Source organism: Gopherus evgoodei, chromosome 7, assembly GCF_007399415.2.
Source record: "Gopherus evgoodei ecotype Sinaloan lineage chromosome 7, rGopEvg1_v1.p, whole genome shotgun sequence".
Taxonomy (NCBI): Eukaryota; Metazoa; Chordata; order Testudines; family Testudinidae; genus Gopherus; species Gopherus evgoodei.
The window spans coordinates 7,152,226-7,178,196 of NC_044328.1; the positions used below are offsets into that span (position 1 = coordinate 7,152,226).

The window sequence follows — 25,971 nt, forward strand, 5'->3', positions numbered from 1 at the left end:
AGAGCATAAGGCAGCATTGCAAAGATGAGATACAGAGGAGAGAGGGTTTAACAGGGTTTAAAAGAGAAGTGGATAAATGTATGGAGGTTAAGTCCATAAATGGCTATTAGCCAGGATGGGTAAGGAATGGTGTCCCTAGCCTCTGTTTGTCAGAGGGTGGTGATGGACGGCAGGCAAGAGATCATTTGATCATTACCTGTTAGGTTCACTCCCTCTGCAGCACCTGGCATTGGCCGCTGTCGGTAGACGGGATACTGGGCTGGATGGACCTTTGGTCTGACCCATTATGGCTGTTCTTATGAGAGAATAAGGCAGCAATGCAGCAGTGCTGGCCAGCATGATAAGCAGTGTCTCAATGCACCAGCTGCCTGACCATTGTCAAGTTGTTGGTAAGCCTCACGACAAAGGGTTGCAGCAGTGCCCAGAGGCTCCAATCAGAATAATTCTCCTTGGTACTCTGCAAGACAAGGACTTGATCCTTCAGATGCTTGCACATGTGCCTAACTTTACTCTCTTGAGTAATCCCTGTGGACTGCCCACAGAAGCCATGGTGCAGGAGAACACTTCAGCATGTATTTGAGCATTGCAGGAGAACACTTCAGCATGTATTTGAGCATTGCGTCTTTGAGGGGATTTAAGCATGTCCTTAAAGTTAAATATGTGCTTAAGCACCCCTGTGACTAGGGATGCTTTCCTGAATTGGAGCCAGAGAAAGGGACCACCTCATATGAGCAAAAGTGGCAAAATCTCAGGCTCTTAAATTACTGTGATTAAAAAAAAGATCTTAAATTCATCTGTTGAGGAAGAATTCCTCAAGAGATGAGGTAAAAATCCAGTGAAGAGTCTTTCAAGCAGCAATTTTGTATAGGATTTGGTAGGATAGTATTGAATTCCCATGTGGATTTTCAAAACAGGTTTCTGTCTTTCATCAGATGATGTCGGCCGCTCTGCCAGGCAGTCGCTCTTGTAGGTTTCATTGAGATCTTTTACCTTGTGAAAGATATATTTCTCCTCCTCATTCACGGAAGAGAGGCTGTTTATAAGGAATTCAGTCATCTGATTACAGTGTAAATTACATTGCAGTGCTGCCTTCACATTCCTGTTGGCAGAAAGTTCCTGGGGAGAGGTTTTTCTAAGAAGTCCCGCCCAAACAGCCTTGCCCTGTTTGCAGCCTACGCACCACACCTTGTGCAAGGCTGAGCCTGCAGTCCCAGTCTCACTCTCAAAGATCCTTTCCCTGCTCAGGATGGTCAGTATTGCTGTGAGGCAGGTTGGCAGCGCAGTGCAGGGAATCTTGCACCGCTGCTGCCTGTGCCGTAGCTGGCCTGAGAATGCAGAGAGGACATCAGTTCCCTGTCAGAAGAATTGTTTCCTTTATATTAGAGGGGAATTCCAAAGCCTGGCCAGGCGCTAGTGCGGGGGGGTGGAGTGCTGCTGTTTTTGTGTATTATTTGTATTGCCAGGAGCCCTAGGAATGAAGCACGAGCCCATTGTGCGAAGTGCTGTACAAAGACAGAACAAAGACGGTCCCTGCCCCCAAGGGGCTTACAAGCAAAGTAATGGAAGACAGCCCCCAGGGTGCAGAACTAGCGGCTGGAATAGGCATTGTGTCCCCTTTCGCAGGGCACATCTACATACCTAATGCTCTGTATGGGCTAGCATAGACGAGGTGGCTTGACTCCAGCTAGCACTGGACTGTACAGAGCAGATTTCAGCATGGGTAGTGTAAGCCCAGCATGGCCCTTGGGTATGTGCTGCACTCAGCTACATTAGTTCGTGCACAGCTTTTGCCATGTAGACATATCCTGTGTAAGGGGCCCTGCAGGTTCCCCCAGCCGTTAGCAGTGTGGTCTGGGAAGTGTATTCCCCCTCACACCAGTACATCTGCAGACATAGCCACAGATCCCCAAGCCTGCTCATATTCATCTATAGCCTGCCCATCCTGCCAACCTCTCTGCTGCCATGCAGGGAGATCCAACAGAGGTGGGCAGCTTGCATGGGGCACGTACCTCCTGGGCATCCCTCACCCCATCTTCCTCTTGCATACTGAGATTGCAGCAGTCCCTTAGCGGCCATGTAGACACCTTCCAGACTTGCCCTCATTAGAATAATGCAATTGATTTTTTTCCCTCTGTTCTTCCAGTGGCAGCATGTGTTGAACTGACCTTTTTGCACAGAGCTCGCCTTCCTAAGAGTCCTGAACGGAGCTTTATTCTTGTCTGTTTGCCCGATGTGGTTTTCCATCTCTCTCCATTTTTCCTAGGTAGCAGGGATCAAAGGCATATTCCTGGCTAATAAGAAGATAGAGGACCAGATAAAGACTTTCATCACCTACAACAAGGGCAGAGACTGGCGCTTGCTGCAGGCTCCTGACACCGATCTGAGAGGGGGTCCTCTACACTGCCAGCTGGTCAGTGGCAGAACTTTTCACTTGTGGAACTGACAAACCATTCCAGGCTTTGTCCTTTAGCCCCCATGCAGGCAAAGCCCCTACTGAAGCCAGTGGTATTCTGGCCGGCATGAGGACTGCAGGATCAATTGCTCCGAAATGGAACCTTGTTTGTCAGCTGGATCCTCAACTGGTGTAAACTGAGGTCGCTCCACTGGGGTCAGTGAACCCACATCAATTTGCACAAGCTGAGGATCTGGCCAAGCGTATTTAAAGGAATCGGATCCCAGTGTTTCCCTGTTTGTTTCCCGTCTGTTTTTGGACTGCTGGGTACTGAGGAAGTTAAGTCAGCTTCTGTTCTCATAAATACATAGATTTTAAAGCCAGACAGGATCCTCGTTATCCTGTTGTCTAACCTCCTGGATCACACAGGCTGCAGAATTTGAAATTTGAAAAGATCTGACAGGGAACTGCATGAGACCACTATATTGATTTTAAAAAACAAAAACAAAACCCAAGCGTGAACTCCCCTTCCTAGGATTCAGCAGAACTGTTCCTCTTTTTCATGCAATTCATTATTTTTTTTTGGAGGGGGGAGGAAATATATAACACAAGATACACACTTTTCTGTGTGTCTGAGACCTCTTGTGGCTGAGGGGGCCATTTTTAGAAGCATATTGGCCTAACTCGCCAGCACTCAGAAGCTGATCGCTCGCTCTTTCTCTGATCTTGGTGTTTGTGTATTAAAGATTATTCTCTCCACTTCCTCCTCTCGGCAGCCTTTTTGTTCCTTGCACCTACATTTGCAAATCTCAGAGAATCCATACACATCAGGAAGTATCTCCAGCAAGGAGACGGCTCCCGGGCTTGTGGTGGCTACAGGTATTGATTTTGTCTGTGCTTTCCCCCCACGTTCAGCCAAACCTTACCTAGACTCCTTCTGGAGAGCAGCCAAACTGCTGTTCAGTGGTTTGCAATGTCAAAGGTTATCTTAGCTGGGTTGGGGGTATGGATTAGTGAGTCGAGGGCAGATGAGACTGACAAGGAACCATGAGGAATGTATTTTGTCACATAGCTGTGAAGTTTCTCAGGTGGATATCGGTGTCCTGTATGTCAGGGTTTCTCAAACAGGGGTCACCGCTTGTGTAGGAAAAGCCCCTGGCAGGCCGGGCCGGTGTGTTTACCTGCCCTGTCTGCAGGTCAGGCCGATCACAGCTCCCACTGGCTGTGGATCGCTGCTCTGGAATGATAGCTGCTGGAAGCGGTGGCCAGTACATCCCTTGGCCCAAGCCGCTTCTTGCAGCTCCCATTGGCCCGGATCAGTGATCCGCGGCCAGTAGGAGCCACGATCGGCCGAACCTGCGGACACGGCAGGTAAACACACCGGCCTGGCCTGCCATGGGCTTTCCCTACAGAAGCAGTGATCCCTGTTTGAGAAACCCTGCTGTATGTGACATGCATATGCCTGTCCATGTGTGATGTGTATCTGTGCTTGTGTGAATGTATAAATATGTACACCGGGCCTCAGACTTCTCTCATTTGCACCAGATTTACACTGATGCCACGCCATTGGCTTTAGACAAGTTATTCTTCTTGTACGCCCAGGTGAGCCAGAGGAGACTCAGGCTTGCACTCTGGGCCAGATTTTTGGCTGGCATAAATGATTTGCACCAGCGGAGGATCTGGCCCAGAGCCTATATTTTACGAAGTTAGAGGTTTGCAGTGACATTCTAGCTGTGCCGCACACTCAGTGAACCACCTTGGCCCTGGACGGTGCATTCGGTGTGGCTGCTCTGTGTTGGTGCTTTGGCAGATTGCAGTGCTTTCATGACAGCCTGTTGGAATCTTGAATGCCCCCGACTGGCTGACCCATTGTAATTAATCTGACAACATCGCAGCTCCGTTTTGTTTTCATTTGCCTGCTCACAGTAGGCGGCCTAATCAGGATGGACATAGTAACTCATCCCGACTTGAAGCTCCTACAATGCTTAGCTCTGTGGGAAATATTTGGGGGGTAACAAAGCGCTTTCGGAATGACTGTCACACATGCTAGCAGTTTAATGTCCTTTTTTTATCCAGGGACCCGTAGCGGAACCCTCCCTCATGCTGGCTAATACTTACTCACTTGCCTAGTCCTGTTGCCTGTGATGGGATTACTCAGATGAGTAAGGGAGTAAAGGCCCATAGCAGTCATACTACAGTGAATTGCAATAGCTTAAACATTCTGTCCATGATGGAGTTTAGTCCTAATTGTTTCTGGCTGTTACACCCTGAGCAGGTTTCATGCTGTTAATTGTAGCATTAGCAAGTTGTTTCATTTTAGCACGTCATCAGTGAGAATTTGCACTGGGGTAAGCAGTGTGTCCTACTCCCTCCCTCCCCGGCACTAGAGACCATGGAGGTCTGTGGCTGCTTTCACAATTTGCTCCACCGCTTTCTATCAAGGGCATATTTTTCCTATTAATGGTAATACATGGAAGTGCGTCTGGGCTTTTGTTTTACCCTGGTGTTTCCCCCTTCAATCTGTTGGTGGGAGCCAGGGGCAGACAAGGGATGTGTACACCAGATGTTGGATAAAATCAGAGCTCTATTGTACTCAAGCATTAGTCCAAATTGAGACTGAACAGACCTTTAGTTAGATTGGGTCAATCTATAAAATTCAGAATTTCATCTAAACGCCCCAATGTTCCAGGAAGTTCAGTTGCGAGATGCTGGCTCAGATCCATTTCTTCTCTTTCTTCAGTTTGTTTCCATTCTCATGCACTTCTGTGCTTCTATATTCCAGCCGGCACTGGAAATTGAACCAAATCCTGAGAGAGAGCGTGCTTTCTTTTAGCAAGGAAGGTACTGTATGTTTTGCAAAAGATCCTCTTCTCAAGATTTCTAGCTCAATGTTCCAGATTGAAGAGGTTCAGGTTATTTGGGTTAAACATCCCAACTTTGTGAAGTTTATCCAAACTAAACTGTCAGGTGCTGGCAGCTCACAGCGAGTGTGTATAAACGGTCTTGGCTCATGATACAGTTCTTACAGTGGTCTTTATTCTTGATTACTGAATTCTCTAGGGCCACGTCTACACTACAGAATAAAATCGAAATTATTAAAACCGGTTTTATAAAACAGGTTTTATAAAATCGATTTTACGTGTCCACACTAGGGCACATTACTTCGGTGGTGTGCATCCATGGTCCCAGGCTACCATCGATTTCCGGAGCGGTGCACTCTGGGTAGCTACATTAAAGGAATGAGACCAATAACTTCGATTTCCGTCCACACTAACCCTAAATCGATATAGTAATATCGATTTTAGGGTTACGCCTCTCGTCGGGGAGGAGTACAGAAATCGATTTTAAGAGCCCTTAAAATCGATTTAAAGTGCCTTGTAGTGTGGATGGTACAGAGGTAAATCGATTTAACACTGTTTAAATCGATTTAACGCTGTAGTGGGGACCAGGAAGCAGATAAGATCCCAGAGGCAGCAAGAGAATGAAATCCTAGTCAATGGTCTAGATTACTAAACAATGAGTTTCTTTTCAAGCTGTCACTGCAGGGGATGAAAGCTTCACTTGTATAACAATTAACCTTTAAAAGGCAGAGCCTCATTTCTATGTTGCTGCCTTGTGCAATAAAAGACTTAAGCTGGTGGGAATTGGCCCACCTGTTTCTGATAAGCATGGTCAACAGCTGCACTGTATCAGCACAGGCAATCCAGATTACCCATCACAAACTTATCCTCATAGGTCTTGTCTTTGCTCTGCTTCCCTGGGAAAGTTCCCATTCTTTCACTACCAGCGTGGCAGCTCCACCAGTAATAATAATGGTAGGAGCACTAGCCTAGATATAAGATCATTGGTCTGACTCTTTAACAGAGAAGAGACACATATCAACATCTCGTTCCACGCTTGTCAGGACCAAGGGTCTGATCCAAATTATATTGAAGTAAACAGAAGTCTTTCAGTTGACTTCAGTTGTCCAAATGAGGCTAAAAGGGAGAAAGGAAGGGATTCATGAATCAGGGCTACAGAGACAAAACCATCTGGAAATGGTACTGATGGAGTTCAAGCAAGCAAGAGCTCACTTCTCTTTGCTACCACCATAAACCCCAGTTGGACAGTTAGTTTCTAGACCTTGAGGCTTAGAGACGAAAATGCCAATAGCAAAACCTGATTCACTATGGCAGTTCCTATAAAGAAGGAGTCTGAATGTCAAGCTTCAGGGCATAAGCCAGCCTCTGACTCTTGGGGGTGAAGAGAAAACTTCCCCTATGGGCAAGTCAACCCAAAACTGCCTATTTCTTCTACTTTCAGCTGAAGGTCACAGCTTGGTGGTCACAGGACAATGGAGAAGATCAGTGGTTATCAAACTGGGTTGTGACACCATTTCAATGGGCTCACCAGGAGTGGCATTAGACTTGCTGGGGCGGAAGCTGAAGCCTGAGCCCCACCACCCAGGGCTGAAGTTGAAGCCCCAGGGCTTCCACCCTGAGTGATGGGGCTCAGGTTACAGACACCTCCACACCTGGAGATTAAGCTCTTGGGCATTGGCTTTGTCCCCTCACACAAGGTGGTGGGTCTTGGGCTTTGGCAAGGCTTGGGCGGGCTCTGGCATCCATCCCCACTCCTGGGGTTGTGTATTAATTTTTGTTGTCAGAAGTCTGAGGACCCCTGGAGTAGATGGACCAAAGGACCTAAGCGAGTGTGGTAATTCCTATGTGCCTAATACTGATACCAAAACCTATCGGGCGCAACCCTGTTCCTCAGGTTTTATTTTTGGAAACAGGAGTGTCACAACAACTTGGCTAGTTATATAGTCTCTGATGCTGATGGGAGCTTGTCAAGATGCATCTGGGCTTTAGTTCCTTGTTTTCCATCATTAAATGTCAGGAGCGCAATTAACATTTTCATTAGTCTGTTTTTATTGTGCTCCTATTGAGTCTACAGATGTGTAGTAGTGAATCTTCCCTTCTTACTGTGTTTAGTGGAAAAATATTAGCTCCTTTAGAAAAAAAATATCAGGAAAATTATACCCTAGTTTAAAAATATCTTAGCTGTAGGGAGAGGGAATTTTATGGATCAATGGATAAGGAATATGCTGTTGAATCTTTCATCCGTTGGTTCAACCCCCAACAGTGTTCATATTGTCTGTGAGTCATTACCATTTGAGAGGCTTTCAGTGGTATATGTGATAGAGTTAGTTCCCTCAGTCTACTTTGTAGGGTACAGACACCCATGCTACAGAAACCCAACTGGCACAGATTAGCAATCTTGTTGGCAGACTTGGCAGGAAAGCCAGTTAACTGTGTGGAGTCTGAACAGAAAGTTTATTCTGGAAGATGGCTCCTCTAGGGTAATAGGAAGGTAGGGTAACTTACACAGTGATACTTTGGACAAGCAGAAGACTTCAGTCTCCAGGGCTATCAGTGTGGTAATCTCCATCAGCACTGAATTAACAAAATAAAAATGCGCACAGGCAAAACCTGTCCATTTCTGCTCACACTAAAATCTGCCCAGTTTCTGATCAAGAAGAACAGTCACCGTTGTCTAAGACATTGCTGTAGTCTGATCATTATTACCTTTATTGCCAGCTCATTTGGTCCTGGGTCGTATTTTCCACCCCAGCTCCACCAAGATGCAGTTCAGATCAGAAATAGGCCAACCCCTGACAGGGAGATATTGGTAATTTCGCCATAAGCCTCATCTGTTGTGCTTCACCCGAAGCAACCACTGAACCCAGCAGGAGGTGCGGTTCGCTAGGTGCCTGCTTCTGAGATCAGTACATTGGGCCGTTTGTTTTTTGGAAGAATCATGTGGTGCAATCTGAGCCCCTCATAAATCAATGAGAGTTTCACCACTGACTCCAATGGGACCAGGATTTCACCCTTGAACGCCAGCTCTGCTGAGGTGAAGGCAGTATGAATAATTTGATTTGAGTCGTGTGCATTTGCCTTTTCGCTTGAATTTGCATGAGAAATGGTGATAGGAAGTATTAAATGTTTCCAGGTCAAAATACTGCAAACACTAGGAGAATGCAGAGCCGTGCTTTGGTGCAAAATTTTCAGAAAAATGATTGATTTGCATACACAGTTGTCACGATTGCAACCATGGCACATAATAGACCTGGGGTTGTGTTTGTGTTTTCCTGAAAATGTAGGCCTCAACATGGTGCAATCCAGATATGTGTATCTCATGTTGCAAATGCACAGTGTCACTTGGAGTAAAAGCAAACTATGAAGCAGTCTTTCTCAGCTATTTACTTTACAACATTTTACTATTTTACTATTTGCAATGTTATTCTGTCTTAATCCTCCCACCTGTCCCATGGTGTTGTCATATAATCCTGGAATTAAAACAACAAAAAACTTTGGTTAAACCAGTTACCCCTGATTTCCTTCAAAAATGTGATTTCCCTGCTCCTGCCACACAAGAACTTATGAAATCCACTTGTTTCAGGAAACTTTGGCTCTGAACTCTCATATACCGATATCAGCACGTTCATATCTTCTGATGCCGGAAACTCATGGAGACAGGTACAGTCATATGTGAGGAAAGGGAGCTGTGTGCCTTTTGCAAACCTTTCCAGCTGCTCTCTGGGCCTGAAATGGCTTGAGAAGCTCACACTGTACCTGACTTGTTTCCAGATCTTTGAGGAAGAATACAATGTGTGGTATCTCGACTGGGGTGGTGCACTTGTGGCCATGAAGCGCACGTCATTGCCTATCCGGCATTTGTGGTAAGGCTGTTTCCCTTGCTTTGAGAATGTTCAGGGAGGGGGGCGCTAAACTGGAATTGTCCAAAATATAATTGAGATCTCTCAGTTCTGGAGTGGATCCTTCTCCCTCCTGTTTGTTGTGCAGTATAGGTACCCAGAACACTAAGGAACAGATCAAATAATCTCTTACTCAGAGCACTTTGTGGTGGCCCACAGAAGGCTGGGGAAATCACATGATTCTGGTCCTTCATTTTGTCACTAGCTGCTTTCAACAGCTGTTTAAGTTTGAGGCCTCCTGAGTTACACACTTTGGGTCAGATTTTCTAACAAGTTTACTGTGACAAGCTCAGGCTAAGCCATTGTCCTTCACACCATGATGTTTCAGGGATGCATCTTACTAAGATTATTGATTGTTGCCTCTTCACCTCAAAGCCTTACATCCTTCCTTGCCACAACCAGGCAAATGGCTCTATAAGAACTTCCACTAGGGGTTTCCAGTAGGGTTTGAACCTTCTCCATCAAAGTACACACTTCTACCGCTTGAACTAAAGGAGTAACTCCATTAGCTTCGCAGCAGTAGCAGACTGTTATTGTCTCTGTGGGTTAGCCACAAGAGATGGATGCAACACACACTTTACAAGCAAGTTACATTCCTACCACACAGAGAAGACAGGATGCAATGGGCTCAGATTCAATTCTGTTTTTTCTCTTCTTTCTGGCTAGTAACAAGCAAAATATTTTGAAGATGCTAAAATTTTTCTATGATCTTGTCAGCATAAGGAGTAGGATGGTCCAGTGGGTTAAGCTGAAATCAACCCCCCAACCGGGTCCTAATCCAGGTTTTGCCACCAATTCACTGTGTGACCACAAGCGAGTCATTTAACTTGGTTGTGCCTTAGTTTTCCCATTTGTGAAATGGGCACGCTGAACATCGCCCTCCTTTGTAATTCACTGTAAGCGGATGGAATACCTCATTGGCACAAAACGTTGCAGCAAGCAAGGCCTTTCCCTCTGGGGTTGGGGTTTGTGACCAGAAAGTAAAATAAATGACCAGGCTCAGCAAGTGAACAGAAAAGCCCCCCCGCTTAGTGTATGACCCAATACACTTACCCTCTATGTGCAGGCCAGCTTTCCCCTCCCCATCTCCCAGGCTGCCGCTCGTATTGCTCTCCCTGGAGCACCTGTATATGGAGCGTGGCTGGGAGAGCCGAGTCGGAGTTAATCTCTTGTTCACTCACACCCAGTGCCTGTGCAGCCTGTCACAGGTACTTTGTGACAGCACTAGATGAGGAATACATTATGCAGTCAAACAGCCAAGGCTCTGCCATGAGCGCCAATCTGTCTGAACAGAACCCCTCTGAAGGCAGTGGAGCGCCATGTGGATGCATGGCTCGCTGCAGGATCGGGACCGAGAATTTGGATGCGCTCATGACCAGTTAGAGGCCAGATTCTGACATGCTCGCTCACGCTGGCCACGCTTTCCATAACGGGTGGTTTATAAAGGATTCCTCAGTGAGCGACTGCCGTTACAAGCCACCGGCAGGAGCAGCCTGTGTTCTAGAAGGTTCTGAGGACGCCAGTAGATGTTTCTAAGGGACCTGTTGACCTGCTGGATTCAATGACAATCTATACTTAATAGTTGACTCTTTATTGAAGCTTGTGCTCAGCGGCGCTGGAATACTTTTAATAGTGGGGGTGCTGAAAGCCAGCCCCTTTATCCCTGTCTGCACCTGAACAGTGGCAAGAGGGCTGAAGCTGGGGCCACACCTGGGGGCAGGTCTGGGGCTGGGGCTGGGAACAGAGCCGTGGCCAAGGGCTGAGCCTGGGGCCAGGGCCAGGAGCAGAGTCCTAGGTGCTGGACAGGCAGCCGGACTCCCAGGCACAGGCCTGCAGAGGGCACCCCGGGTGTGAGGTTGAGAGCCGGGACCCCAGGAGCTGGGCCAGCAGCCAGGATCCCGCATGGGGGACCAGGAGTGGAACCTCATGTAAAACCTGGCCTTGCAGCCCAAGTTCCCGTGTCTATCCTTCTGCCAGTCATCTGTTAACCCCTTCCTAGACAGTGTAACGCTCACGCTGAATGGCGCCTCACTCCACGAGTGCTGCTGTTGACTTACTGAGGAGGGTGCTACTCACTGAGAGAGACACTGTCAGATTCTGGCCCTAGCTTACTGGGAGAAGGGACAATACTGGCACAAGAACAAATGGGGATGAACCAGCCATGAATAAATGTTGTCTGGAAATTAGAAGATGGTTTCTAACCATTGGAGGACTGAGGTTCTGGAACAGCTTCCCACCAGGAAGAGTGGTGGAAACAACCTCACTAATTTTAAGCTGGAGTGTGATACCTGCACAACATGGATAATATGCCATAGCAGAGGACAGGACTTGATGACCCAGGGAGTCCCGTCCAGTCCTGCATTCCTGTGACTATGTGTGTGGGCAAATATTTGATTTGTGCACAGGTTCATCACGGGAGTTTGGCACACATGCTGTTTGGCTCGTGCAAGTGCATGTGAAGGTCTGGCCCACTCTATCGCATAGTTTATTTAGTGTTGTCGCTGACAAACTCTAACAGGTCCTTCAAATTATGCCTTTAGGGGGCTTTCAAACTTGCATCGTCTTGACTCAATAGGCACTTGCTGCAAGAGAAGAGCCATCTTGATTAAAGTATACATGGAAATCTGTTAGTTCTCAAGCTGGGATGGCGTACAATAAGTTTCATCCCGGAGAAAAGAGGATTTGATAATTGAAAAGCTGAGAGAACTTTAATGAAGCCTGCTGTTCCCCCGAAATTGAAATGCTAGTTAGATAAGCATGCAGACCGAACAGCATACAAATGCTTAGGGGTATGGGGAGATACATACATTTAAATAAATAGATTTCTGAAGGATAAGCTCTTTGCATGAGATTCTCCCACAGCATTTTCTGTTTGGGCTGCATGCTTTCTCCTGTGCCAGATGTTTTGTGTATCTGTAGCACTAAGGCAGTGGTCCCCAAACTTTTCAGGGTCATGCCCCCCCTTACTCCTGTCTGTGCCTCTGCACCTCCTGCCTGGAGCTAGGGCTCGGAGTGGCACATGGATCCCCCTTGGACAGGGGTAAAGGGTCTGAGGCCGGGGCCACAGCTAAGGGAAGGGCTGGGGCTGGGGCTAGGAATGGGGCCATGTCTGTGGCTGAGGCTGGGGTTGGGGCCAGGAGTGAAGCTCCAGCTGGGAGTTGCAGCTTGGGGACAGGACCGGGGCTGTGGCTAGGGGAGGGACCAGAGTAGAGCTGGGAGGTTCCACACTCCCCCCCCCCGAACGTTCCTCTGCAGTCCTCTATGGGGCTGTGCCCCACAGTTTGGGGGCCACTGCGCTAAGGGGAAGATCTCATTAATGCGCCTCATGGGGGTAAATCCAGTCCATTCCTCTGCATTTGCGGAGGGTCCTGATTTCACTGGGACCAGTGTGCTCCACGATGGCAAGCAGGAGCTGAGGAGCTCAAGCGGGGAGCTCTGCATCCTGTGAGGCCTGAGTCCCAGGGGCGGGGGGCTAGGCTGCCTCTAGGCCTCATCCCCAGCCTTTTAGAATCAATGGAAAGGCCCATTGCCTTTGGATCAGGCCCAATGTGCCATCTTCAGGGCAGGGATTTGGGATGTGGTGAGATTCAGCAGCCCTGGGCCTGAGTCCACTGCCGCCCTGCCTGTCAATGCAGCTGCACGCCGCCTAACCTGATGGGATCCCGGTCTTTGACTGGGCTCCTAGGAGTGACTGAAATACAAATCGTTAATCATCTGTCCTGCTCCTCCCTGGCTTCAGTGGGGAGGAGTCTAACCCCTGCCAAACCCCTTCCACCAAACCCTGCAACTCAGGCGGAGCAGGATCTGTGGGCTGTCCATATCCTCCTTACTCACCTGTTGGAGGTCATGCACTGGTTCCAGCAGGAGTTTGGTTGGATTTTGACAGGGAAACACAGGGTTTGACACTGTCCATTATGGACTGAAAGACCTAAATGGAGCATTTCACCCCTTCTCTAGTTCAAATATTATCTGCCCCTTCAAAATAATCGGTGTGATGGCTGCTCCTCTTTGCTGACGCTGGGGTTTAAACCAGTGACCTCCTCTGCTAAGAGCTCCAGTCTGTACAGCAGGAGCTAAAAAGCCAGGCTCTGTAGATGAGACCCTTCTCCTCTATGGACTGGACCCAAATCTCATGCACTGAGCAGCTGGGCACATTTGCCTGTCTTGAGAAGCATCAGCTTAACTCTTAAAGTGCTGCTGACTCAGCCCTGTGGGACTCAGAATTCTGCAGGACAATGTCTCCCCGCTCCAAGCCCCCACTGACCGGAGAATAAGTTTCTCTTCTCTTTTGAAGTGAGAAACATTTCCTGTTGACCAGAGGAGAAATTGTGCCTCATTTGTACCTTTGGCGGTGTCCATGGGGGGTTATTTCTCAGCTTTCACAGCTCAGCCACGTGCCGCAATTACAAAGAGAGAGCTCTGAAATGACCCAGCTGGAAAGGGACCTGATCATTCAGGGGCCAGTAAGCCCTTGTGTTCCCCTGTTTGTTGTTCTTTGCAGGCAGGCTTCTGGGATAAGTCTTCAAGCAGAAATCCTCCTGGAACAGTTATGTAAAGACTCCAGGAGCAAAGAAAAACTGTCTTGTTTCCTGAATTGTTTGTAAACCGAACATCACCACACTACCCCATGCCACTCCGTGGCTCGGGCAGTTTGACATAGGGTACAGAGCCACTGTCCTGTAGCATTCCATGGCAGCAGTGACTGAATGTGATTGCTGTCCATGCTGGCTCTTGGTTGAAATTAGTTGGGCACATTCCATTTTCTAGTGGATAAAGGTCAGATTCTGCTCTCAGTTATTCCCATGTAGCCCCATGGACATGAGTGGAGTTGCGAGGATGTAGCAGAGAATTTGGTTCAGCATTTAGCCCTCTTTGTCGGCCATTCTCAAAGCACATTGTTAATATTAATGAATTAAACCCCACAAAGGCCCTGTGAGAGGGATAAGTATTCAGAGCCTCATTTTATTGATGGGGAAACTGGGGCACAGAAAGGCTGTGACTCACCATGGGTCTGTGGCAGAGTTGGTGAAAGAACCGAGCTCTCCTGACTCCAAGTTCCCCTAAGCACTACACCACATTTGAGGCTGTGTATTTTCCCCTCTTGAAATTAATGTCTTGAACATAGACACACACCTAGGGACTACATGTCCTGTCTTAGGTGTTATCAATACCGCCTGCACTCTTGGGTCTGACTTGTTGATTGACATAGCAAACACAGGCCTGGCTTGCCAATTTTAGTTGGATGTATTCCTGGATGTTTCCTCACAAGACACAATCTTTGATTAAAGATTAATATTTAATTCCTGGAGGCTCCAGGACAGTCCTGGAGGGTTGACAGCCCCGACACAGGCCCTTAAGGACTTTGATGATTATACTTGCTGCTTTGCTTCTTGAGGGCACTCTGAGAACATTAATTAATAACATGGGGAGACGGCAAAGACTGACACGTGTTTATAAATCCAGCAGCTGTGGCTCACAAGCCTTAGAAGTTGTTTAATTGCCTAGGTAATGATTACGGAGCCACACGTTTACATTTATTGATTTTGTCCATTTCAATTCCAGGGTGAGTTTCGATGAAGGAAGATCCTGGAATAAATACGCCTTCACCTCGACACCGCTTTTTGTGGATGGGTCCCTTGTGGAGCCGGGCATAGAGACGCAGCTAATGACGTAAGTCTCAAATGAGCTGTGTCGGGATCGAGCATATGGCGCTGCGTGTGTGTGTGTCAGTTGCTTCAGCCCTCTGTCAGGTGCACCGTCAGACCTGCTCCCCTGTGTGTGAACATGTTACTCTCTGGAGCGGCCTAGAAGCTCTAATACAGCGGACCGTTCTCAGGTACCTTTTAGGATTTACAGAGCTTTTGGATTTTTTGTAGATTTTAAGGTCAGAAGGGACCATTAGCCGTCCTGTATAACATGAGCTAGAGAATAAACAGGCTGTATAATGTTGCAATAAGCTACTGGTGTTTAGAACTAAGCAATATATACACTCTTAGCTGACGCACTGGGAATTGAAGCAGGGACCCCCAGAACTAAATGTAGGCATTGCTCCAGCTTGAGCTAAAGAGCCAGTCCTTCATAGCTGCTGACTGTAACCACTTATATCTTCTGGACAGGCACGGAGAGTGGCTTGAAACATATTCACCAGTGGGTTGCACTTGCCCATAGACACAGAGAGAGTGGCTTCCAGTGACCATTTCATTATCCGCTCTTCCTCTGGGGGCTGGGTGCCGCAAGAGGAAAGTCCAGCTCTGAGTAAGGGGTCAGGTTCCCAGAGAGCAGTACAGTTAAGAGTGTACTATCCAAACACTCTGCATTTACTGTGTGATACAGCTGTGTAGTGCTGCTTCAGGAGTGTTCCTGTGATGTGAGTAAGTGCCCTCCATTAATCACAACAGGAAGGAGATTATGCTGCAGTAACACTTCATTGCAAACACAGAAGCCTCCTGCTGTTCTGGCTGTTAGGGCTGCTCCGAATTTCACTTTGTAAGGGGTCTGATTCTGCTGTCACTGGCCCCTTTGACACCAGTCATCCTGAGCGGTAGGGTCATCCTGATTTACACCCATTCCAAGAGGAAGGTGTATTGGGCCCACTATCTTTTGCTCTAGTCTCCGTCGTTCCTGTATGCTTGTATTTCAGGAAGGTGGGGGGTGTGTAGCTCTCAGGTAGCATTACTATTAATCGTCAATGTGGAGTGGAATACTAGACAGGAATGCCACCCGTCTCTTGAGAAGTCTGGAATCAGATAAGGGCTTTGGGAGTTGGGATGTGCTTTCATTGGAATTGGATTTTGTGATTCATCGTGGTATCTTTTCCACAAATAATGGCAATACATCAATCTTACGCAGAGTGAATTAACCGTATTGTAGGGAAAGTGTTGGATAGAGAGTCTATACAGCATTGTTGCAGCCGTACGGGTCCCAAGGAATTAGATATCTCTAGTACATAGAACCTGTCAATTTCTTACACAAAGGGCTGGAATCTAGCTGTAGCTGCCAAGTTGAGAATTTCCAGGGAGGGGGCTGAATCTCTCAGCTGGCAGAAAGTCAGTGGAGCCTGCAACCACACCTCCTTTCTTGGCATATGGGGTGTGTCAGGGCTGGGGCCTTGGCAGCTTGAGAATGAGGAGGTGTCACTGGCTCTCTGACAGCCCTTCCTCCAATTCTCCTGTGCCAAAGGGAACTCATTGCAGGAGAAGATCTAGCCCAGGGTATTCAATACGGAGCTTGATTCTCTGTCTGCCAGACCTCCCAACATGCCCACTGTACCGGGAAGGGCACCAGGCCCAGCTGCAGTGCAGCTGCACCACCAAATTCTCCTACACAAGTGACATTCTCTTCTAGTTTCAGAGTAGCAGCCGTGTTAGTCTGTATCCACAAAAAGAACAAGTACTCCTATTCTCTTTTAGGCATGTGCAGTTGGGTGATGGCTTCTTTGTGCCACGTAGCTGGGGCAGAGAGTCATAACTCAGCTCCAGAATCTTCCCCAGAAGAGTGAATCCATGAAACTTGATTCTGGTTTGGCTGCTTCACATTTGAGAGAGAGCAATGTGCTTAGCTTCCTTATTATTTTAAGTCGAGGTTGCATGTTTTTCTCGTTCAAACAGGAATAAATGCAGGGAAGTCCTATGGTTTGTGTTACACAGGAGGTCAGTTCAGCTTGTTAAGATGGTCACGTCTAGCTTTATAACCGCTCAATCTCTGAATTACATTGTTGATGATGGTGTCTTGTAGTTTGTCCATCAGAGAGTGATGTTCCAACTGGAAACAAGGATGCACCTTCACAGAACTCTCCTTTGTGTTTTTTTTGCTTCATAGGCAATAACGGATTTTTGTGAGTTTCCATGAGAATTTGTAAATTTAATCAATGGACCATTTTGACATCTTGGCAGGGAAACCAGCTTTTGTGGAGTGTGTGCATGTGTGCTAGTTTGTCATGTGCAACTACTACCTGACAAGAGCAAAACACAATAAGTAGTAATGCGGGCAAATACTTAACATTTCAGGAAAATGGAGTAAATGTCATTTTGGCGGTCAGCAGGTAGCTCTGAATAAAGAAAGGGCTGGATCCTAAGCTGTTCACTCTGGGCAACCAATTCTGGTTACCACATTTTCCTCAATGAGTCCTGGTCAATATAGTGGTTTCTCTGCATTGTTATATTGTGCACCGTTGTTATGCATCTGCAGTTTCCCAAATACAGAAGTGGGTGAAGCGGTTGTATTCACTCATACCTATATGGACAGTCAGGCCCTCCACTTGTGTAAATCAGCACATTAGTAGTCAGTGGAGCTAACCCAGTTTACAGTAGCTAAGAATTCGGCCCAGGTACAATATGGTTTCCTTTCAGATGAAACATGCTTTTCAAATCCAAGATTATTATTATTTGTCCTTCCAGTATTTCCAGGGAGAATGTAGGAAGCCAGTACTGCTGGCCATTTGATGCCAACTTTACTGGGTACTGGTTTGTTTTCCTTTTGAAATCCTTACAGGCATTTTTTCTTTTTAAATATTGAGGCCAGTATAATAATGTTCATAGGAGTTTATAAAAGGTGTAGAAGAAACGTGGCCCTTTGCTTGCCAGAAATGTGCATAGAAACTCTTGCCCACACTTTCCCAGGTGCTGAATAGTAAAACAGCTCATTTATAACCTAGCTAGGAAATGGTTCTCATGCAACTTTTCTAAATATTTCCCTGAAGATGAATTGTAGAGAGCTGATCCATACGGACAGAGCCAGGTCATTCTGGGCTCATGGGGACTCCGAGGCAGAAGAACTGCAGGCAGGTGGGACCTGTGTGGCCGTGCAGCACTTCCAGTGATTTCAGGGATCCTCCAGCAAAGCACAGCTTGCAGGACGGGGAGCTTTCATTCCTCAGTGGTGCATGGGGCTGCTGGGGAGTCTGAGGCTGCCAGGCAGGGGCAATGCTATGCTGGAGGGGCTCCAGGGAGCCCAGTATTCAAATGCCCTGAAACCAAAACAAGGATTGAGTTGATTTTCTGGAGTCCCCTGCCCCTTCCTGGAAACGGCTAAAATATTCCTGCCAGCGATCACAGCCAGTACCTGGGACTTCGGAAAAGTAACACCGTTGCCATTGAAATGCACCAGATTGCTCGGTGCCTCGGCTACTTCCTAGCCTAATCTCCTGGGGGAATTCATTATTTATTACTTCTTGTTATGCTGACTATTATTATTTATTTGTATTACAGTTGCGTCCTTAGAGCTCCTCTGAGTTGGGGGTCCCTTTGTGCTGAATTCTTACACATAGGGAGACCATCCTTGCCTCAGGGAATTTACGATGTAAAGCCTAGTCTATACCCAGATTTTATACTGATTTAATTATTTCCTTGAGGTTGCAATTTTTCTGGCAATATATTTAAATCAGTAACCCCCCCAGTGTGCATGGTTATACTGATTTAACAATATGGGAACAAACTATACCAGTATAAGCACCTTCATGCTACTCCACTAGAGAGTTGTATCAATTTCTAATCTATAGTCATAGCAGGACAAAAATTGTATATTGATAAGCCAGATGGGGAAACTGAGGCTCTGAGTAATGAAGTGACTTGCTGAAGAGCACATACCTGGGAGCAGAACCCACATCTTCTGAGTGCTAAGCCAGGTCCCTAGCCACTGGACTGCCTCCCTTCCCCTGGTGGGCTTAAAGCTCCACAAAAGCAAAGACTGTCCCTTTCCCAAAATGCTTCCAATCTACAGTTGTCACACACGGGACCAGAGAAGGGTTTTTTTCTTGTTAGCATTATGACTGTCATTGCTGCTCATTCACGTCTTGGGCTAAGAGTTCTGCAAACCTTCCCCTACACGGCCTTCACACGAGCCCACCTTTGAAACTGCTGCTCTTGAATGCTGCTTGCGCTGGGCTTCAGCATGCTTTGTAGGAGCATTCAGTACCAACATTTCCAGCAAGTACACTGCTGCTCCCTCCCTGCTTAGTTACAGATATGAGAAGGCAGTTCTGTTTACGTGGGAAAACCAGTGAACAGATCCCATGCCATCATCTCACTTTCCAAGCACACATGGAAAATCTGGGGTGACGCAGGCATATTATGCAGGAACCCCCGGTTAAAATCTCAGCAGCACATCACAGGGAGTCATGAGGGGAGAGCAGATAGCAGAGGCAAGGTGTGATGGAGGCCCAGGTGAAGATCAAGCCTATAAAGGGAGCATTCACAGAGTACTGGATGGCTTGGAGCTATTGGTGCCTGCCATCTTGGCTTCCAGACCTGAACCCAGCTGAAAGCTCTGATGTGATAGTGAACAGTTCCTGCCCTGTGGGCCACGTGAAATGGTTTGCTGCTCTTGGTTGCTTCCTAGTGGACAAGAAACCATAGCTAAAATTCAGCACAGCTGACGCTAATTGGCCGTCTTTTTGCTGAACGGGTAATGGGATCTCATTGGGTGATGGAGATTGAAATACCCCCAAGGGTCTGTCTGCATTGCAGCTGGGAGCCAGCCTCCCAGGCTGGGTAGGCAGACCCATACTGGTGGAACTGAAGCTAGTATGCTAAAAGTAGCAGAACTTCTCAGGCCCCAGGAGGCTGGGTGGGCTTGAGAACCTAAGCTCCAGCCCTGATTTCAGTGGAGGTTAGAAGCCTAAATACCTTTGAGTATCTGAGCCAAACTTCCTGAAAAAGCCTTTTATGAAGATGTAGGCAGTGGTTTTGTAACCATGTTGGTCCCAGGATATTAGAGAGACCAGGTGGGTGAGGGAATATCTTTTATTGGACGACTCTCACCAACAGCCTTTGATCCAATAAAAGGTATTCCCTCGCCCACCTTGTCTGTCCCTTATGAAGATGTTCAGCCATTGCTGCTAGTAAGCCAAAGAGAGAACTAAAACGGGAGACGGAATCCAGGGGAAAGGAGCGCTGGTTGTAGACATCCACCCTAGATCTGTAGAAGGGAAAATGGGGTTGGCAGCTTCCAGCATACAACTTAGTGAAGGGGAAATGTGTGTGGGGGCTTGCGGGCTTAGGGAACTCTGAGCTCTGCTATTACACCCAGGGGATGTAAAGCTGATCCACCGGGCAGATTGCCATAAGCTCTCAAGTCTCATAAAAATGCCATTATTCTGGGGGAAGAATACACTGTATAGTTTGGTGGATTGTCTCAAAACCCTGTTTGTCCAATTTGTCTAGTGGTGTTATCCGAAAACGGCTCTGGGTGTTTTTTCCCTTAGACTAGTTTTATCCTGCCATGAAGTTTTCCTTCCTATCTTATTTGGAGTCTGCTTTACAACTGCATTATCTGTTTGAAATGCAACTGGCTTTATTATTGGCGGCAGACCAGTTTCTAAAGTGGGGTTTACTGGCAATATTATGACGTCTGTCCTTCTGATTCACTGCACAATCCTGTGGTTATGAAATGATGAAAACTGCAGCAGGCAACTGTGGTCTGCTTTGAGGGCATAATGGAAAATGCAGCTGAAGCCTTCAAGAGGAGAGAAGCAAAGGTCTTCAACTTAAAATGTATCGATATATGGACTCCACTTCAGCGAGCTGATGTGGAATCAAAATGAGCCGCGAGAAAACAGAGAAGTCATCTTGGAATGAAAGAAAGGGAAACAAATCAACAAACAAAAAATCCCGCATCAAGATGATATAACTTGGCTGGAGAACAAAAACCAAAAATAAGAATATTGAGTGAGGGAAGCAAAGATTTATTTTATTTTATTTTAGATATTAGTCTTTATCATAGTGAGCCAAGCCACTGGCTCATCTGATCAGGTTTCAAACCACCTCTGGAAATAGTCTGTACTGGAGGCTTCAGTGGAAAATGAGCATCCCACTAATACTGATTGTCAATTTTATGCCATGCTAGAAAATGAGTGTGTCTGTGGGGATTCTTATGCTATCCCTGTTCCTGGTCAACCTATACCTGGAACCATAACATTTGATTGGCTGTAGCATTTTCTTAGCTTTCAGGACCACAAATATTACTAATGGTCATTAATTTAACCAGTATCCTTTCCAACCTCCATCTTTTTTTCTCCTCCAGCAGCTGTATAATTGTTAAGCCTGTGGCTTGCTGCGTGAATTCAGCTAGTTAGGCTGAAAGAGCATTGTATTGATGATGCTAGTGGTGCATGCTGCCCTTCTAGATCATTTTAATAGGCTGATCACAATCTCTGCTTCTAAAGTGATCATTCTCAAGCCATCAAGTATTTATTCATTGCATCTCAGGAAAGGAGAGAAGGAAAGAGGGTGTCTGTGGCCCTACATGAGTTCCTGGAGAACTTGACAACCCCCTGGCAGAGGGTACTGGGTCTTGCAGTATGTCTCAGTGCACCTGTTCTGGCCCTTTAACGGTGAGAGCTGTAGTTGCAGGTCCTGTGTTCGTTCCTAGTCGTGTGCCCTACAGGAAAATCATATATAATAATCCCTACCTCTTCTACTGCATTTGTCATCGGTAGATCAAGACATTTCACAAAGGAGGTGAGGTGCATGAGCCCCATTTTACAGGTGGTGAAACTGAGGCAACGAGCACTAAAATGATTTGCCCAAGGTCACCCCCTGGCTGAGCTGGGAATAGAACACAGGTCTACCTGAATCCTTGGCTAGTGCTTAGTCACTTGTTTTCCTGACACTTTAGGCACAGAATCAAACAGGGGAGGAGAGCTCACTGCACCTGTCAAGCAAGAAGGTTTGAGAGGAAGGGACCTGAGTGGAGGAGGGCTGCGAAGTCCTTGTGAAGAAGTGCTAGGGCCAGGCCCTGCGGGGGTGGCAAAGACAGTTCTGACTTGTGTTGTTCTCAATCATTGTTTCCAAGTGACTAAAGAAAAGCATTGGCACTGGAACGTTGTCAGAAGGATGATTTCACTTCCCCCTAGTTGGTGGGTCTGGCCACCAGCATCCACTGTCTGCTTCAGCAGGGCCTGTCCCTGTGCAGCGCTGGGTGCGGTAAGTCCTGAACTCTCAGCTGAGCATTTGTGGGGTTTTGACCCCTCTGAGGAGTATGCTCAGCAATGCTTTGCAGGGCACAAGTTCACCCCGTGCATGCCAGCTGGCAGTAACCAAGCCCTCCAAGGGAGGCACCATCTTTTTCTTGCACTTTGCACAGGATGTAGCATGAAGAGGGCCTAATCCCTAATAGGAACCCCTGGGTGCTACCACAATAATAATAATAATAATTAATAATAAATAATTTATACCTGTTTGATGGCCTGTGTGAGATGCATAGTGGAAGGGTCTCAGACCAGTGCCGTCCCCCACAAGAGCTGTGGGGAGGGGTAGCTGAGTGGTTTGAGTGTTGGCCTGTTAAACTCAGGGTTATGAGTTCAATCCTTGAGGGGGCCATTTGGTGATTTAGTTGGGGATTGGCCCTGCTTTGAGCAGGGGGTTGGACTGGATACCTCCTAAGGTCCCTTCCAACCCTGCTATTCTATGACACTGGTAGGAAGTCAATAAGGGAAGCATGGGCTAAAGAGATGGTGTTGCACTGCTTTCCCCCCATGGACAGTGCATGCAGACCCAGTCGTGGTGTGGGGAAGCTGCTGTTGTACATGCAGTACCTGTTCTGGGGAAGAAAGAGGACTTGAGTCTTCAAAGTTGTCAGACTAGCTGCCTTTCATGAGTGCCACAAAAAAAGAAAGTAAACGCTTCTGAAAACCAGCATTAATAATTCACACTCCGTGTTTCTCATGCTCCCTTTCATGTGTCTGGGATCTCTTTTGAAGCAATTGTCATGTAAAGTGGTTTGGAAACATCAGAAATATATATTTTTTTTAAATCAGATTTCAAAAGCCTGGTTTTATTGTTCAGTAAACTCGTATTTTGATATTGTTTAATTTTTTTTGTCCTCCCTCCCCTTTTCCATGTGGAGCCGTGCGACTAATCCATAAATCCAGCTCAAGCCGAAGAGCCACCTCATCACTGTGTTCTGCAGATTACTCACTAATTGCATTTGGTGTCGCTCGCTAACTCGAGGATCGCATCTCACTGTATAATTGGCAGGGTTTCCACTCTCATGCCAGCACTGTAAAGAACGTGCCCATTGACTGGATGAGTAAATATGTGGCCATTTTTTTAAAGAGACCATAGCATGGATGAGAGGGACTATACTGACAGCATTGGGCTCTTGGATCTTCTCTACCATCCCAGAAACTTTATGGCATTGGATGGCGGTTCTTCCCCTCTCACTCCATCACCTCCATCATACCCCACTTCTGACCTACAGGGGTAGTGGCGTCCTCCTCCGAGAACATTTGGTCAAGTGCTGTCTGTGGAGCTTGCCGAAAAGGAAGCCATCTTGTTATCTGTAGAATGGCAGATACTAAAGGCCCCAGCCAGTACCAGTGCCTGACTTTACTATACTTAGGGGCCTACCAAATTCACAGCCATGAAAAATGCGTCACGGACCGTGAAATCTGGTCTTTTGCATGCTTTTACCCTAGACTGTACAGATTTCACGGGGGAGACCAGGGTTTCTCAAATTGAGGGGCCTGGCCCAAAAGGGAGTTCCAGGGGGGGTGTCATAAGGTTATTTTAGGGAAGTCATGGTATTGCCACCCTTACTTCTGCACTTCAGAGCTGGGTGGCCAGAGAGTGGCGGCTGTTGTCCAGATGCCCAGTTCTGAAGGCAGCGTCCTGCCAGCAGCAGCGCAGAAGTAAAGTAGCCGCCACTCACCAGCTGCCCAGCTCTGAAGGCAGCGCAGCCATCAGCAGCAGCACAGAAGCAAGAGTAGCAGTACCGCAGCCCCTACTACAATGCCCTTGCAGGCCCCCTCTCCACAACTCCTTTTTGGGTCAGGACCCCGACAGTTACAACATAGTGAAATTTCAGATTTGAATAGCTGAAATAATGAAATTTACGACTTTTAAAATCCTCTGACAGTGAAATTGACCAAAATGGACTGTGAATTTGGTAGGACCTATTAAGGGATAGTCACTGCCCCAACGCGTATAGAAACTAAATAGATAAGACAGCCCAAGGAAGGAGGAGTATCCCATCTAACAGGTGAGAAACTGAGAGATGAAGTGGCTTGACACAGGGATTTTGTGGTGGAGCTGAGATTTGAACTTTGAGCTCCTTAGGGCTAAACCAGTGGTTTACTCGCAAGCCTAGGCAAGTTGTAATAAGGGTCTATTCGTGATGTAGTCTGTGAATCCCAATGTTTGCCAACAGCTTTTAATGACTGACATTCCAGAACTTATGCTGCCACTCCCTGTGTCCAGAAGAGATACAAAGTTTAAGCAGAGGGTGGGTGTGTTGTCTAAAAATTACATCGCAAGGTATTTTGTGCTCTTTATATTTTATTTCCTTCTGGTGTAAATAACCACAGGAAAAATAATGCTGAGACCAGTTTCTACCCCCAGATCTTTTTTTTTTTTTCCTCTGATGACCTGCCTCCCTCCTTTGTTATTCTAGGGTTGGTGCTTGTGACAGCATTTTAGTGAAGACAAACTGCAGAATAACTCATTTTAAGAGAGAGCGCACGTGGGTATACTGATGGGCCCAAATTCAAACGCGATCCAGACACCTTCCCTGGGTTTTGTGGGGTTCGGAAGCTGCACCCAGATCCCGATTTTTGTAGTCAACCCTTTGTAATGGACTAAACCAAAAGCTTGGATCTGTATAGTTCTGAAATCCAGATTGGCTGGCACTGTGCCGTCTCTAATAGAAAGTATTAGATGGAGCTGATCAACCTATTGTATCCATAAAAACAGGGTTTAAGTTGTCAGACTGTTCTTGACACCATGGGCCAGATCCACAGTGGGAGTAAATTGGGATAACTTTATTGAACCTGGTGGAGGTGTGCTGATCTACTCTAGCAGAGGATCTGACCCAATTCCTTTCTGAATGGACCATATATTTGATTTGGTAAAAAAAGGTTTCTGTCTTCTTACCCCTTCTAGATCTTGTCTCCCCCTTTCCAAAGATGATTACCATTTCTTCTCATCTTTTCCCACATGCAGAGACAAGTGCAGGCAGCCTTGACTTATGTCATCCAGTTGCCCCGAAGCAGCCATTTCTGGCCCAGCGGTCAGGTGAAATGAACTGAATTAAAAGCTTCAAAGTGGCTTTTAAAGGCCCTATTTATTGTTTGGAGAAAAATTATAGAGTGTTTTTCATCGGCGATTGCCTTCCTATAAACTGTCATCGTTCATCTTCTATACTTCCCTTCCAGTCTCTCGCTGCCTGCATCATCTTGCCAGTCATTAGATAATATCACTCAGTCTCCTCTTCCACTCTCCCTAATTGCTGGTCTGTGTCTCTCTTCATTAGGTTCTTGTTCTTTGTCTCTCTCTCATTCCATCCAGTTTCTATGTAACCGGTGACCTCCTTTCACCCCAATTCCATCTAAACCCTAATAAAAAACAATCAGAAGGTTACACAGCCCATTTGCTTGTCGTCAAAGTCATAATTTATGTTTAATTCCTGGGGAATGGCTCAGCTCTGGCTCTCCGTTCATAGCCGCTAACCCCACTGGCCCAGTTTGCAATTGTTCAGCTGTTGCTTGCACGGGTTGAGCCCTAAATGCTAAGTCTGCGTTCGGGAGCCAGTGCTCCTTTGCTGCAGCCTCTTTAGGCACACCGGGTCAAGAGTTTGCAGCAGGAACACACATTGCATTCTGGGTGCGGTTGTTGGTGTTTTGGTTTATTTGCTCAGAAGTCATTGGGCTTGTTGCAGGGGTAACTGGGGGAAATTCTCTGGCATGTGCTATACAGGAGGTCAGACTAGGTGACCTGATGATCTCTTCTGGCATTAATATCTATTAAAAGTCTATCTGCGCATTACAGAGAATCTTCTACCTCCTTCCATAGGCGGTGGGGATCCACATATATTTCTGTTGAGACTA

General features: G+C 46.9%; 1 protein-coding gene across 1 annotated transcript in view; it reads left to right on the forward strand.

Moving 5' to 3' along the window:
• SORCS3 (sortilin related VPS10 domain containing receptor 3) overlaps positions 1 to 25,971 on the forward strand; it is a 495,944-nt gene that overhangs the window by 401,670 nt on the left and 68,303 nt on the right. Inside the window, exons 10-14 of the mRNA XM_030570154.1 lie at positions 2,264 to 2,410; positions 3,169 to 3,271; positions 8,837 to 8,913; positions 9,025 to 9,116; positions 14,715 to 14,822. Of these exons, the coding sequence (XP_030426014.1) occupies positions 2,264 to 2,410; positions 3,169 to 3,271; positions 8,837 to 8,913; positions 9,025 to 9,116; positions 14,715 to 14,822 (527 nt within the window). The remainder of the gene's footprint in view (positions 1 to 2,263; positions 2,411 to 3,168; positions 3,272 to 8,836; positions 8,914 to 9,024; positions 9,117 to 14,714; positions 14,823 to 25,971) is intronic.